General features: G+C 47.6%; 1 protein-coding gene across 4 annotated transcripts in view; it reads right to left on the bottom strand.

Moving 5' to 3' along the window:
- Positions 1-14,768, bottom strand: part of HDAC7 (histone deacetylase 7) — a 194,037-nt gene that overhangs the window by 13,952 nt on the left and 165,317 nt on the right. For 3 of the 4 annotated variants that reach the window (XM_060272130.1, XM_060272131.1, XM_060272133.1), the window contains 5 exons: positions 11,869-12,216; positions 8,628-8,735; positions 5,177-5,232; positions 4,109-4,196; positions 3,573-3,692 (listed from right to left, as the gene is read on the bottom strand). In XM_060272130.1, the coding sequence (XP_060128113.1) occupies positions 3,573-3,692; positions 4,109-4,196; positions 5,177-5,232; positions 8,628-8,735; positions 11,869-12,216 (720 nt within the window). The remainder of the gene's footprint in view (positions 1-3,572; positions 3,693-4,108; positions 4,197-5,176; positions 5,233-8,627; positions 8,736-11,868; positions 12,217-14,768) is intronic. The other variant, XM_060272132.1, reaches the window with a different exon arrangement.

Below are 14,768 nucleotides of genomic sequence, written 5' to 3'. Positions count from 1 at the left end.
ACAGCCTCATGTTGATGACAATATATGCCCATTTCTTAAATGTATTAATGTGTCTTTCTAAACATGTACTGAATGCAATGCACAAAAGAAGTTTTTTAAAATAAAAAACCCCCAGATTGTAAGAAATCAAAACTTAAACAATTGAGTACTTGTAAGTAATGGCAGGGGATCCAGGAGCCTATCACAACAATGAAAGGTTTCCACATTGCTGCTAAAGCAGTAATTACAATGTGGCTTGATGGATCTTTGTCGAGGACTGCAGTGTCACCTCTAAGAAGACCCTGCCCTTTCGGCACTGCACATGAGACCCAGAGTAAGGCGTCTCCCAAAGAATTTTGGAGCCTGAAAAGATTTGTAAGGGGAACAGCTCATGGCTGTGATTCCAAATTCACGCACAAAAGTGTTTCAGAAAAGCAACAGAAGTTTTTGACGCATAGCATGGGCTGCTGTTCCTTTCTGAAATATGCTCACGTGATGTGATACATTAAGAATGTGAGCAGAGGATTAGCTCCTTCTTCCAAGCTGCAGCTGATCTGGCGTTGGTGATACCACAGAGAGTTGGGGGCTTGTCTGTGTGCATGTGCTTGCATCACACACCATAATGCCAAATGAAAATGCAAGTCCAAAGCATGTCAAAAGAATGTAAGAGCAGCCCCTGCTGGATCCAACCAAAGGCTCATGCAGGACTCTGTTTTCCACCCTGGCCAACCAGATGTCCCCATGGGAAGACCACAAGCAGGACATGAAGGCAACACCATTCTCCTGCTTGTGATCCCTAGCAACTGGTATTCAGGGGCAGACGCCTGCTGACTCTGGAGGTAACTTAGGTCCCCAATATGGCTTTTTATTGCTGTAAACAGAGAGCAAACATAGCCTACAACAGGACTGGCATATACTAATTTTTATTACATGTAATTCAGTGGTCTTTGTAGAACTTTGAGTTGCACGCCAGCTGTTGGAGCAAGTGAACAGACCCTTGCTCCATAGCTTTCATCTTTGGGATGCATCCAGGACTTGGCTGGCTCTGTGAGCAAAAGCCCAGGTGACAGGAGAGGACAGGAATTTTGCAGGAGGGGCCAGAGCAGCGGCCTTTTTCCATGGTAGCAAGGGTAATCAAACAAAATCAAACGGGAATGGGTGATTGGGGCAGTGGGTGGGTGGGAGGGAGGGAGGAGATAATATTTGGTGTACAGGCAACGACAAATTTATGCATGTCCAATTAACACTGTGCATCACCACAACCCAGAAGTGGCCAGAAAAAAGGGGCATAACAGGGGTGGGGGCATTGACGCACATTAGGGTCAGAAACACCCCACCACACACACAAAACGGTTGTTGCCTGTACTGTAGTTCTGCACATCTATATCTTAACTTGTATGCTAGTTGGGAGGGAGGGAGGGACCCATACCAGAGGCCCTGAGAATTCTGCTCCATAGCAGCAACATCAAAATAGACAGTGGGGCAGATGAAGGAAGGGGAAACAGCTCATAAAGCGCAGGGAGGGGAGCCTCGGGTGATATGCCACAGTCTCACAGGGATTCGCACAGCATCGTAAACAATCCCTCAGCCCCTTTGATATCTCCTGCTCACAGGGAAAGATGAGAACCAGATGGGAGCCAACTATAGTTCTGGCCACTCTCCGCGCTAAGCTCCTTTGAAAGCAGGTTGTAAAACATGATGGATTTGAAATGACAAAGGGAGCTGGGCCTACTCTCCCCAACCCTTGCCTTGCAGGAATCCCCACCATCTCCTGCTAGAGCTCTCCAGTGTTGCCATAAGGAGTTCTCCCCTGAGAATGCTTCCCCCAGCCCTTCAGAGAGGGTTCTTCTGCTCCTAACTGGGAATTTTTGTCCTTTAAAACCTTGTCAATATGGGCGAATGTGGTATGTAAATACTGGAAGCAGCCACTGCTTAAATCCTGGTAGGTTTCCAAGGGCTTTTTCATACTGCATTGCACTTCAGACAGTGTAACCTCCTGACTGCTTGGAGCTGATGTGTCCACCAATGCTCCAGTTGCTCAGGGAACAAAGTTGCTGGCACATGTTCGCAGTCCAGCTTCTTTGGAAACAGACAGTGGTCGGCCAGGATGAAAACTCTGGGAAAGCTGAACTACCTGAGTAAGAAGCTGGTTGGGAAGAGACCTTAGAAGGTAGAGAAATTATAGGTCAGAGTGCTCAGAGGAAGGGTGGCTGAAAGAAAAGGGGAGAAATAGAGAAACTTGAAGAAAGGGCAGGTAGAATAGAGACTTGAGGGCTGTGGGCCATGGAGATAAGAGAGCATGAGGTTGGTAGGCCTTGCCTCTGGGAGGGTCCTGTGCTTTTATGAGAGGGATGGGGACTGGAGGGCCTCCAAATGTTGTTTGACTCCAGCGGAAGGGAACATTTCTGCAATATTGTGACTGGGCAATCGTAAAGAAGCAGTGAGAGAGAGTGTTGGATTCTGTTTATCAGTTTGAATGGATCAGTCAATTCTTGGGCTAGTTTTATTTCAGGGATCTGGTGGATGATGCAAACTTGCTGTCTTTTGTGGACAAACAAAAAGATACATTTGCATCACCCATACTCTTTTCTTTCTTTTTCTTGGTGGAGGCACCCAAACACCTATCATTCCTGGGCCTTGTGATGCAGCAATCCCTTCAAGGTCACATGGTGAGTGCATGTGGCACTGTTCTACTGATGAGACCTGTCAACACTTGTGAAATGGGGCTTCGCCTCTCTCCTCTCCATAGCCCACTCTCTCCCCAAATCTGCTTACTTGAACAGATTTTTAGAGGGCATGTGGGCAGCGGGAGGAGAGAAGGAGAACATTCCTTTGCACAAGTAGAAATCCTTGCACCAATGAAATGTTTGCTTAAGCTTTGCTGTTGGCATCCGTCTGTCTCAAGAGACAATGGTGTGTGCCTCCAGGGGTGAAGTCCACTAGAGAATCACAGCTCCTGCTGTGGCTGCTGAGACTAGCAACTCATAACTGCTACTTCCTGCATTGTTTTCACTGCATTAGCAGCACCAAAGTGACCTCTCTGGGATGCAAGCCTGGGCAGTATGTCTAGAGGTCCTGGGCTGCCCGGGTGACAAGCCCCCCCTCTAAGCCTCAGTGATGTGGTCCACAGCAAAGCAGAGCAAGACGTTTGTCACCACTTTGGCTGCAGGAGTTACAGGAAGGAGGCGTACAAGGCACCATCCAACCATCTTAGGAACTCCACTCTGGACTTGTGTAGGGTTTACTCTTTAGCCTTTTCTTCTCCCAAATATGTCCCACAGGGCATTCACTTTAGCCTTACACTGGATTCTACCCAAAGCTGCTAAGTCAGGATTTGAAGTCAGGTCTCCAGAAGCAAAAAATCACTATTGGCTATAAAACAATGTTGCTTGCATCCCTCAATTCTGAGGCGCCTCCTGCCTCAGGGATGCAGAACTTGTGTCCCTGCAGATCTTGCTGGACTCCCAACACTCATCAGCCCCGGCTCACATGGTGAATAGTCAGGGATGATAGGAGCTGCAATCCAACAACATCTGGAGGGCCACAGGTCCCCCCAACCTGTCCTATCACCTACCCACTTTCCCCTAGCTCACCTCCTCGGCTGCTCCGCTTCCGGGGAAGAAGTTGCCATCATCATGGCGATGCAAAGACATGTAGAGGACATTTGGGTCCCTGTAGAACACTTGCTGAGTCCCATTGCCATGGTGAACATCCTGAGGAGGAGCAGGAAGAGGGCAAGACAACGTGAGAGAATGCTGTTGTCATTATTCTTATTACTGATTAGATTTCTGATCCGCTCTCCACTAAAAAGTCCCGGGATGGGTTACAACAATTTAAAAATGCAATATTAAAAACAGTTTAAACAGATTACAATCCAGGGACCAGGGTGGTGCCCTAAAATAAATATCTCAGGGGTTAAAGGCCAGGTGTGTAAAGAGATGCATCTTCAGCATCCAACGGAAAGTACAGAAAGAGGGTGCTGGGTGTACCTCGTTCTGTAGGGGTGGGAGCGGGAAGCCGCTGGCCATCTACTCTCACTGCCTTGCCTGCTTGCTGAACCCTAAGCTTGGGAAACCAATCTGCAGTCTGAGAAGAGGGAGAAAGACCAGCTTGGTGGATGGAGACTCACCCAGTCTACGATAAGAATCTTGCTGATTTTCCCTTTCTGCTGAAGCTGCCTGGCTGCAATCGCCACTGAATTGAAGAAGCAGAAGCCCCTGGCAAGGAAGGAGGAAAGCAAGAAGGTCAGCATCCAAGACAGGCAGTGCCCTGGGGTACTCCCCCCACCCCCCACACTTGGGGCACCCAAGTCCCTCCCTTGTGCATGGTTGCCTCCATGGAATGGACTACTCCCTGGCCCCTGTCAAAGGCAAGTCTTATATAATATGGACCGAATTTTGACATTCCTCAAGAGGACCAGATCACAGGCAGCAAATGTAATGAAATTTGTTGCACTATTCCATTCATGCACTGCTTTTGGACTCCACAAAAGTGCATCACAAGGACACATTTTTGACCCACCCACCCCTGCCTAAGGAATACTGTCTTCTCCTGGAGACTTGCCAAAGCCTGACCTCAAAATTCTTCTGGCTCCGACATCATGCTCATTGCTTCACAGCTGCAGCATCAGGTGGTGACATGCATGTGTGAATGAGCAACCAGGGGTCAGACACCACATGCAAACCTTTCACATTGCTCCAGACACTATGCTTTTTACTGGAATCATTTCATGCGCTAAGCTGAGAGCCAACTGGTGCTGTGCACTGAAGTGATGCAACTCACATGTCTGCACCAGGGTGAATCCTTCAAGTGCCATTGTTTCTTGTACAGGCCAAGACTTTTAGCACTTTCTATAGGTTAAGACTAGCATCTCAAATGGTGCCAGAATTGCCACTGGGAAATGGTGCAAAGTCTGGAGCACTGGGATGATGGGCTCATTTCATCCCATTAGGATGAAAAGCTGTGATGCAGGAAGGAGAGGACAAAGGGCCAGACTGGACAAAGGGCAAGCTATGCAAGCTGCACAAAACCTCCAGTTGGCACAATGTGGTTCTGGATGGTCGGGAGAAACCCTTGAAGAGCATGTGGGGGAGGAGAGTGGTGGTTGTTCTGTCTGGCAAGCAGAAATGCTTGCGCAGATGGAACTATCATAGCAGCACAACAGTGAATTCCTCCCCAAGAGAGGTGCAATCCTTACATTGCAGTCGAGGGGTCTGCATGGTGTCCAGGAGGTCGTACAACAGCAAAGCCATTCTGCAAAAAAAAAAATTATATAAAACAAAAACTGGGTGACTAGTTTGATAAACAGCATTGTGACATCATTGCTATTACTGTTGCTGTCATTACTAATATCTACATTGCTTAAAATAAAACAAGTGCTTCAAGGATATTTTAAAGGTCCCAGTATCAAATCTTAGTTATTGGATGAGTATTCATAAGTGACCCAGATGGCGCTGTGGGTTAAACCACTGAGCCTAGGGCTTGCTGATCAGAAGGTCGGCGGTTCGAATCCCTGTGACGGGGTGTTGCTCGGTCCCAGCTCCTGCCAACCTAGCAGTTCGAAAGCACATCAAAGTGCAAGTAGATAAATAGGTACCGTTACAGCGGGAAGGTAAATGGGGTTTCCATGTGCTGCTCTGGTTCGCCAGAAGCAGCTTTGTCATGCTGGCCACATGACCTGGAAGCTGTACACCAGCTCCCTCAGCCAATAATGCGAGATGAGCGCTGCAACCCCAGAGTCGGACATGACTGGACCTAATGGTCAGGGTTCCCTTTACCTTTAATCATAAGTGAAGTGGTTTTTGACTTCTACTTGTTTTAAATCATGTCTGAATATATGTGGCTGTAAGTTAAATAACTGGACACTCTTGGTATCTGAAGAAGTGTGCATGCACACGAAAGCTCATACCAAAATAAAAACTTAGTTGGTCTTTAAGGTGCTACTGAAGGAATTTTTTTATTTTACTTCGATCCAGACCAACACGGCTACCTACCTGTAACCTGGACACTCTTCTGTTTTCTTTCTTTTTCTTTTGCCTTGGTCTTATTATTCTTTAGATCAGGGGTTGGCAAGGTTTACCTCGCCTGGGCCAGTTCACTCCAGGAGAGATTCCTCTGTGGGCTGGATTGCACACACACGTGAGCGTGTGTGCCTGCGATTTCCGGCGTCTGTGCAGACACGATTTCCAGCATCTGCGCCTGCACAGACGTGATTTTCGGTGTCTACATCTGTGCAGACACGATTTTTGGCACCGTGGAAGCAAGTCCCTGCGCCACGCTGCGCTGGTTTAGCAAAACGCACAGGGACTCGCCAAATGGTCGGGTCGGTTTGGGGGCAGCTTGTGGGCCGGTTAAACGGCCCCCGTGGGCCACTTGTGGCCCATGGGCCTTAGGTTGCCTACCCCTGCTTTAGATATTGTTACTGCACTTATTGTATTCATTGGATTTCATAGGCACATCACAACCAAAGCGAAGCACTTCTTCTCTCTATAGTCAGACTTAGGTGACTATTTCTAGCATCTGACAAGATGGGCTTTGGCCCCCAAACACAATAAATGAGGGTCGGTGTGTTTGTTTGTCTGTTAGAACCCCCCCCCCCCCACTAATAAATGAGTTGGCCTTAAAGATGCCATATCACTCTTCATTGGTTTTCTGAAGCAACATACTAAGAAGGCTGTTCCTTTGGGTACGATCTGGCTGATTTGGTGGGAAAGACTTAAACATGTGCTTAACTATTCCACTGAAATGGTTAGACACAGAAGCACTTAACTCAGTTCCCATTTAAATCCATGTGAAAACTGAGTCGTGACTAAGATGAGTCCCACTGATTTCCAATGGGACACAAGTGCACTTTGCTTGCTCTGGATCCAACCTATTAAACAAAATGTGCCGATGAAAATTTTGAGAAGGCATTTTTGAGAAATGGCATTTTGAGAAAGGTGTTTTGTATAACGTGATCTCTTAAACACCCTTAGAACAGAAATAATGTTATCTAAGAAATGTGTAGCTCTGGTTTGATAATATATTATAAAACCTGTTGGGCATAATTCATTTAAAACAAATGCTGTTTCTGATTTATTTGCCTCTCTTGCAGTTTGGGGTGGCTTTATAAAATCAATTGCAACACTGCTCACTCCATCAAACTATACTTCTAAAGAAAATAACAGCAAACTCATGTAAACACAATTTGATACTGAGAGGAATATACTGTACCACATTGAGGATTAAAGCTAAACATTTAAACGTTTGCCCTCACTCTCAGCTGATTTTGTTTGGCCTTGGTGATGTCATCAATACTTAAATGTGACACCACCACACCCATTATGTATGCCCTGAGTGACTGGGTTCACTCTACTGGTGTGTGTGTGTGTGTGTGTGTGCCAAAAGTATGCAATGAGAAGGGAATGAGCAGCAGTGAATAGGCTTCAAAAAGATGACCATTAAGGGGTGGGGTATTTTGTGGTTGTTTTTTTTTGGGGGGGGGGGAGTATTTTCCCTCATCAAGAGAGAGAGAAATTTAGCCTGAAAATGGAAATAGGTAAACATTCAGATTAGCCTTAATTGAAACGTCCGTGGTTCAATTGCCAAATGCCTGTGAATAGAAATGGGCACACACACACTGAAAACCCAGCAAAAGGAAACATTGCTACATCTCCTCTGAAGTTTATGCCAAAGCCTTGGGGCCACTACAGAAAAGGCTCTCCTCCTCCCAGCTGCCATTGTGACTTCACTGCAGCATGTGATTTTTGAGCAAGACCTTACTGTAAGTTCCTAATAGCAGCAATTTCTCACAGTAAGTCTACTGGAACAGCCTCCCCTCTCTTCAGATGCGCGTGTGTATTCTGCACCATAACAAATCAAAACTTTTGAGAAACTCTAATCAGCCTCATCAGATCGCAAATCACATCTATTTCCACACATCTGCCGAGTTTTGCATCAGCTTTTCAGATTCCCGGTTTATTAAATGGCTTGGAATATCTGACAGTGAAACTGGAGACAGAATGGACGAAGGACTAGATATAGAAAGGCATTCCTCGATCCACGCTCCACCTCATGCAACAATGACGACAGAAAGAAAGAAAGAAAGAAAGAAAGAAAGAAAGAAAGAAAGAAAAGGTTATAAGCCAACATGGGTCATAACCAGAGTCGATCCACTCTAATCAGTGGACCTAAAGTCAACAGGTTCCAATGGGTCTGCTCTGCATATGACTAATGGTTGATATCACCCAAAGAAATATGAGATGCTGAGGACAAATAATATAAATAGCCTGCCTATGCATTTGCAGGAATCATCTCCATGCCTTTGTCTTTTCGAAGCCAAGTCCAGAAGTGTATTTCTCTGCTATGAACTCAGAGCCTACAAACTGTAGAGACCGCAGCCCTATACACCAGGGGTGGTGGCTGGTTTGGGGGGGGGCCTCATCCAGCACATGCAAGCAAATTTTTCTCCCCCTCTTAACACCCCAAAAATTTAGGTGGTGGCAGCAAAAAGAAAGAAAAGGATAAAAGCAGACACGGCGCTGTGGTGAGGTGGAGAGGTTTGTTGAAATTCTGTGCAATTCTGCTGAGAGATTCTGCCCGCAGAATCTGCACAGACACGTGCTCTTTCCTGGAAGGAGAGCTGCCCTGCTTCCCTGCCACCCTCTTACCTTGAGCTGCCTGCTGGCCACTTTGAAGGCCAGTTCGGTGACACTGCCAGCTGCCCAGCGTGCTGCATTGCTGGAGTGCAGCTCGTTCCAGATGGTGTCGCTGTCCACCTGGACACAGCAGGAAATGAAGAGAGGTTAGCCCACAGTGCCTCGGCGAAGGGCCCCCATCTATGCCCATCTAATCTTAGAATACACACAATGGCAGGATAGGAGCACACTTACAGCCCAGTAGCTGGGGCAGAGGGCTATAAAAGCACTAGAAAGACCCCCATAGCAGACCTTTAACTTTGGACCAAGGAGGTCTGAATACAAACACCAACTCAGCTCAGAGCTCACTGGACGGCCTAGGATAAGCCACCTTTCAAACTCAGTTCCCTGCCTCTAAAATAGGCATTCTCAAGGAATCTGCCTCACAGGGCTGTTGTGAGGGCAAATAAGAATCACTCCGCACTCTGCATGCAACAAGTGCTCATTCATGATTAACCATGGAAATGTGGCCCCCAACAAATCAAAGTTTTTGTGGGGCTCCCACAGACTTAATACCATCCTCCCCCCAAGGCTGCATTCCAGTGGGGCTCGACTTGCCCAGTACAACCCCCTCTAGGCAACAAAGTAGGGGCAGGAAGAATCCATTCTTTTTACCTTCTTGATTCTATTTGATTTTTTTTTTCAAAAACAAACATCTTGGTTTGATCAGGATCACGTCATCGGCAAAGTAAGAGCCGGAAAACCTCAGAGATTCTCTTCTGATCAACTCCATGTGTGAGCAGAACCCCCCTTCTGCCTGACTGCTCCGGGCGCGCTTCTCTCGCTCTCCCTCTCTTTCTCTCCGGGTGCGGGGGGGGGGGGGGAGAGGAGCCAAGGCCCATCCGTAAGGACAAGGGGAAGGAAGAGGGATGAAGGTACAGAGAGGCCCAAGAGAAAGAGCACGCAAGAGGTTAAAGAGAAGGAGAACAGGGCTGGGCTGGGAGGCAGCATCCTGGAAAAGAGAGCAAGAAAAAAACAAAAACAGAAAACAGAAGAGGCACGCAAAGAAGGCCATGAACAAAAGTGAGCGTGGCAGAGCGCCCAGAGGGAGGGGGGACACAAGAGACAGATAGAAGGAGGGATGGGGAAGATCCCCCCCAAACTAACCCTATTCCCACCCCAGAGGCAATGTGGGGGCTCCCAAACTCTGACCAGGGGGCCATCCGCAGTCTGCGAGCTTCACTCAGGCGGCCCACAGTGTGTCCACATTTAATACTCATGTTAATTTTTTAATTGTCTTTTCATCGCTTCTTTTATTTCTCATATTGTATTTCAAGGGACTCATTTTGTAATGCAGTAAAAACAATGTAAGGAATAAAAGAAGCAATGGAAAGGAAATAAAAATCATACAGTATCTAGCACATTGCTAAAGCAGGCACAACAGGACCATTAAGTCTGTCAAAACCCTCAGCAATTTCTGTGGGTGGGGGGAGCTGTGTCTGAGCTCCAACGCTGAAGAGGCAGCCACAATGGAAATATATGTGCATTTGAAGATGTAGGCGATGTGTAGATGATCACATAAAGCACCCCCTTATAGTTATTGATTTCTGGAAGTTGCAAGCGTAAGGCCTAGTTCTAACAGAGATGGTAAGCACATGCACAGGCTGTACCATTTCAGAGGAGGCTTACCTGGTAAAAATCCCCCCCATACAAAAAAAAAATCAAATAAAAATAATGCAAACCTGTCCTATGTAGTACACTAGATGTCATGGAACAGCCTCGTCTTGGCATCTAGTTTTCTATGCCGACAAACGTATGGAGGAGCATCCTGCTATGTGAGCTTCCCCCCCCCTTCCCACCACATCTGCAGTCTGAAGTGGGGCAGCACCAGCTTAAGACTTCAGTGAGAAGCAGGCCTTTGGAGTAGGGTGGCCAGCTGAAAAATTGGACAATTGCTGTGTAGAAGCCAGAGCTTCACCAGGAGTAGCATGTCAGGCAAATGATATCCGGAGAAATGCCCTCTTCTGCACAAAGGTCTGGGGAGCCTGTCCTTTTCTGCACTCAGTCACCCTACCGGTGGCGGCAGCGAGGTGGCGATGGGGAGAGCATAGGGAAGAAGGGAGCATTTGTCTAGGATGGGCTTCAGAAATGTTTTGGCTGAATCAGATTTTAAAGGACATCCACCCAGATCCCACCAAAAGTTCTGGTTGATGTTCTGGATATCTTCAGGCTCTGCAAATGGATTACGGGGTGATTACCAGGCCCCGTTGCAAATGTCCAGAGGCAGCTCTTGTGGGATCTGGTGTCGCCAACAAGGTCATTGTGACCTCACAATGTTCTGGAGAAGCCTGTCTGTGTGTAGCAAAGTCCAGCACAGCCAGCAGGCTTTACTGGAACCTACATTATCTGATGGCAAGATGCTGCCAAGGCACAGTGCTGGAGCCAGAACACACCAGGGGAGATTCCGGTTGGGGTGGAGGCCATTTGACTCTCTGTGGGATGGTTTATGGGGCACCTCCACTTTACTAAAGCCCCCACCTCCCACCCCAGCCAGCATGTTGGAAAGAGGTCCACAGCAGGTGCAGGAAGAAGGAGGTAAGTGGCTGGGCACAAAGAGAAGCCCAAGGGAAGGGGGCTCTCTCCACTGGCCTGTTCCCTCGAGCCAGAGAGAGGCCTCCTCAAGAGCTTTTTGGTGAAGGAAAGGCTTGCTGGTGAGCAAGGGCGGCTGGGTGTGGTGGGCAGCCACATAACAAGGGCTGGGGAAGGACTCTTGAGCCTTTGAGGTCAGAGACAGGGACAGGCAGAATGAGAAAGAACAGGACAGGAATATATATCCCCCATTCCTTTGACGGAGCCCAAGGCTTGCATCACCCCCTTAGTCATTTCCTCCGCTTGCCTGTGCCGATGTTGCATCAAGGAACAGCTGGCGGGGAGGATGGAGCCATGTGGCTGCAATGAGGAGCCCAGTGCATTAGTGCAACATGGGTCCCCCCCCCCGCTGTCACCCCCCTTCCATTCCCCGCTGGCCACTCTTGCTTACATCACTGCTTATCCCAGGGAGGGGTAGCTAGGCTGCAGGCCACTGTGGCTTAAACTTTCAAGCTGTCCCCCGACACACACACACACCCATGTATCCCAGTTGAATTCCTCCTCCATTTTGTGCCAGCCTAGCACACAAGCGGACTTCAGAAGGGAGAGCCCCTCACTGGGGGAGGCAAGGTTTGGGAGGGCATGTTTGGTGAGAAGAATCTAGTTTGACAGGGAAGAAGCTTACCCCAACCCCACCGCAGGGCAGCATGACAAACATCCGCTGGGAAAGGATTCCTGTGAGAGAAAGAGAGGAGGAGAAGAAGAAAGTGACTGAGGGTGTAGATCGGCATTTTATGTGCATTTTTTTTGCATCGTCAAACATCGATTTAGAGCACAACTTCTGACTACAGGCCTCTTTGTTTCCTCTCAGCCTTGGGTTGGGGGCGAGGGGTGGCATGCCTTGGCTCCTACCAGCTAGCTTCCCGTTGTCCAGCTTCAGGCGGCTGAGGGGGTTGGTGCCATACAGCAGCACATGGCGCTCCGTGTGGACAGACTGAAGCTCCTCCAGGGTGGCCTTGCGCCCCCGCAGACACTGGCAGAGAAACAAGGGATTAAGTCAAGAGAGTTCAAGGGCCAGCGGCAGGCAAAGAGGTCCCCCAAGGCAGAAGATCTGGAGTGCCGATCAGAGCAGAAGTCTAGGTACTTCTGATGCAAGGGGCGCAATCTATGGAGGGGAATTTTTCCACACTGAAGCGCTGTTCAAATGAGCAGTGTGCCAAAAAATGTCTTGGCTGGCCTTGCTCTTCATCTCAGGCTCCCCCCGGCTGCCTCCCCATACTCAATGAGTTCTTAAGTCCTCCTCTTCTGCTGCCACTTCACCTGCCAATATGCCACCTCGGCTGGATGTTCCCCCCCTGGTTCATTGGCATGGAAAAGGTAAACTGCCATCGCCTAGCAACCTCAGAGTGACTGAGCCAGCCATGTTTGATTCTTAAGTGGGAGGTATGTTTGGCACCTGGACCATTCTAAAGCCTACCTTGCAGCTGCCAGGTAAAGAGGGGAGCAAAGGAAAAGGATCTACACAGGGAATCCAATTCTTCTAAAAGAAAAATGGCTGCTCATAAATTTCCCAAAAATGTGTGAACGCTTTGGTGAAACACACATCTGCCCAGCATCTGCAAAGTGGGCGTCCTCAGAAAATATGGCACTTGCAGGATAGGATTTACAGAGCCTGAGAATGCTTTGCCGCTCAGTAAGTCAACAACTTTTGAATTAACAAGGCCATCCTGCAACACTCATAATTATTTTACGTGCACGTTGGGGAACAAACATTTAACTGTGAAATATGCATTGTTTTACTGCTTTCTTTTCTGAAGGGCATCTTAGTCACTGGTTAGAATAAGGGCTGTCAGCTAGCAGGGGTGGGGGAGGAAGGGAACAAGGGCAGCTCTAGGGATCCAGGGTCCTTGTTGTCCTATGATTGTCTTTCTGTGAAGAGCAGGTTTTTCTGCCTTTCATTTTGGGTTGATGGCCTCAAAAACTTTCCTCCTCTCCTCTTATAGTTCTCTCTCTCTCTTTCTCCCCCCCCTCTCTCTCTCACACACACACTCACTCACACACACACCCCAACACAGGCTTGTTGGGGAGTTGGTGAGGAATAGGGTAGATTCAGGAAAAGACATACTTTTTTATTTTGCAGCTTGTTTTTTTGGCCCATTCTATAAAAGTTTAAACTCATACCAGTAAAAGCTCACTTTAAAAAACACTAATCATGCCAGGTCGCTATAGATTTTATTTAGTAGTTGCCCCCCCCTTTCTCCAAGGAGCTCAAGGTGGTGACATACATAGCCCCCCCCTCTCCATTTTATCCTCACAACGACCCTTTGGGGTAGGTTAGGCTAAGAGACGGTGGTTAGCCCAAGGTCACCCAGTGAGCTGCATGACTGAGTGGAGATTTGAACCCTGGTCTGCCAGGTCCTAGGTAGTCCGACACTCTAAGCACTACACCACATTGGGAAATGTAGTTCTGTATGGGAGGCCACTGATCTCTACTGGAGAATTCTCACCACTCTCACCAAACTACAATTCCTGAGGTTATTTTTTTTGGGGGGGGGGGACATTATAGTTAAAAACTGGAGGGTAGGCAAATGATCAGGAAAAGAAGTGGCTGAGCCTTCTCCTGTGTCTTTCACAGTGGCTAGATATGCAGAAAGCAGAAGGTGAAGAAGCTTTTCACAGTGTGGAGAGATTCCCTGTAAAGGTATGCTGATTAAGCGGCTGTTAAATGGAGAGCTACGAAAGCTGGCAAAAAAATGGCAATCCTTGCTGAATTGATATAAAATGCATATATGTTTATAGTTTAGAAATGCACCTTGTTGAGACGACAATCGCAATTTGGATTTGCTGGTTCTCTGTGCTCTGTCCTACCAGTATTTTCAGACTTCTCAGCCACCATACGAAAGCATGATCAAGCAGCTCCCAAATTAAACTCAACAGGTGCATTTCTTCGTTGGGACCATGAGCTAATAAAGCCACATTAGTGGGGAGAGCTGAGCACACGCCCAGCGTTTCTTTCAGGTTTCTACTGCAGCCACATGCATGGGCGAAGGTGGAAGTCTCTTTCTCTCTTTCAATTTAAACTGGAAAGTGGGTTACTTCTTCAGCATACAATAGAAACTTGAAAGCGCGCGCGCACACACACACACACACACACATCGCTCTTCATTATCTTCCTCTTATTACTTTCACCGTGATCGTCTATGAGCATCTGAAAGTGCAGCAGTGGTGTTTCCTGGCTATAGTTTCAAGAAAAAGTTACTCTAAATTTTCTAACTGCTTGGAACACAAGGGCCTCTCCTTCATCCAAAGAGAAGAGAAAAGCCCTGCTCCCAGATGTACCAAAAGTAAAAATACTGGTCATAAGAGGAGTGAATAGGCACTGTGACAAATTATATGCTTCAACTCTAGTACTTGTGGTTGCAGAAAATTCCCTTCTACTCCTCTCTGCCACCTCCTTCCTTGCATAGATAAGGTATGAAAAGGAAGCAGAATCTATCTCTATCTATCTATCTATCTATCTATCTATCTATCTATCTATCTATCTAAATGTAAACTGGGCATGTGGGTTATTATCCACTTTTCTCC

This window comes from Zootoca vivipara, chromosome 2 (genome assembly GCF_963506605.1).
Source record: "Zootoca vivipara chromosome 2, rZooViv1.1, whole genome shotgun sequence".
Taxonomy (NCBI): domain Eukaryota; kingdom Metazoa; phylum Chordata; class Lepidosauria; order Squamata; family Lacertidae; genus Zootoca; species Zootoca vivipara.
The sequence above is the reverse complement of the archived record's forward strand: the minus strand, read 5'-3'. Positions and strand labels throughout refer to the sequence as shown.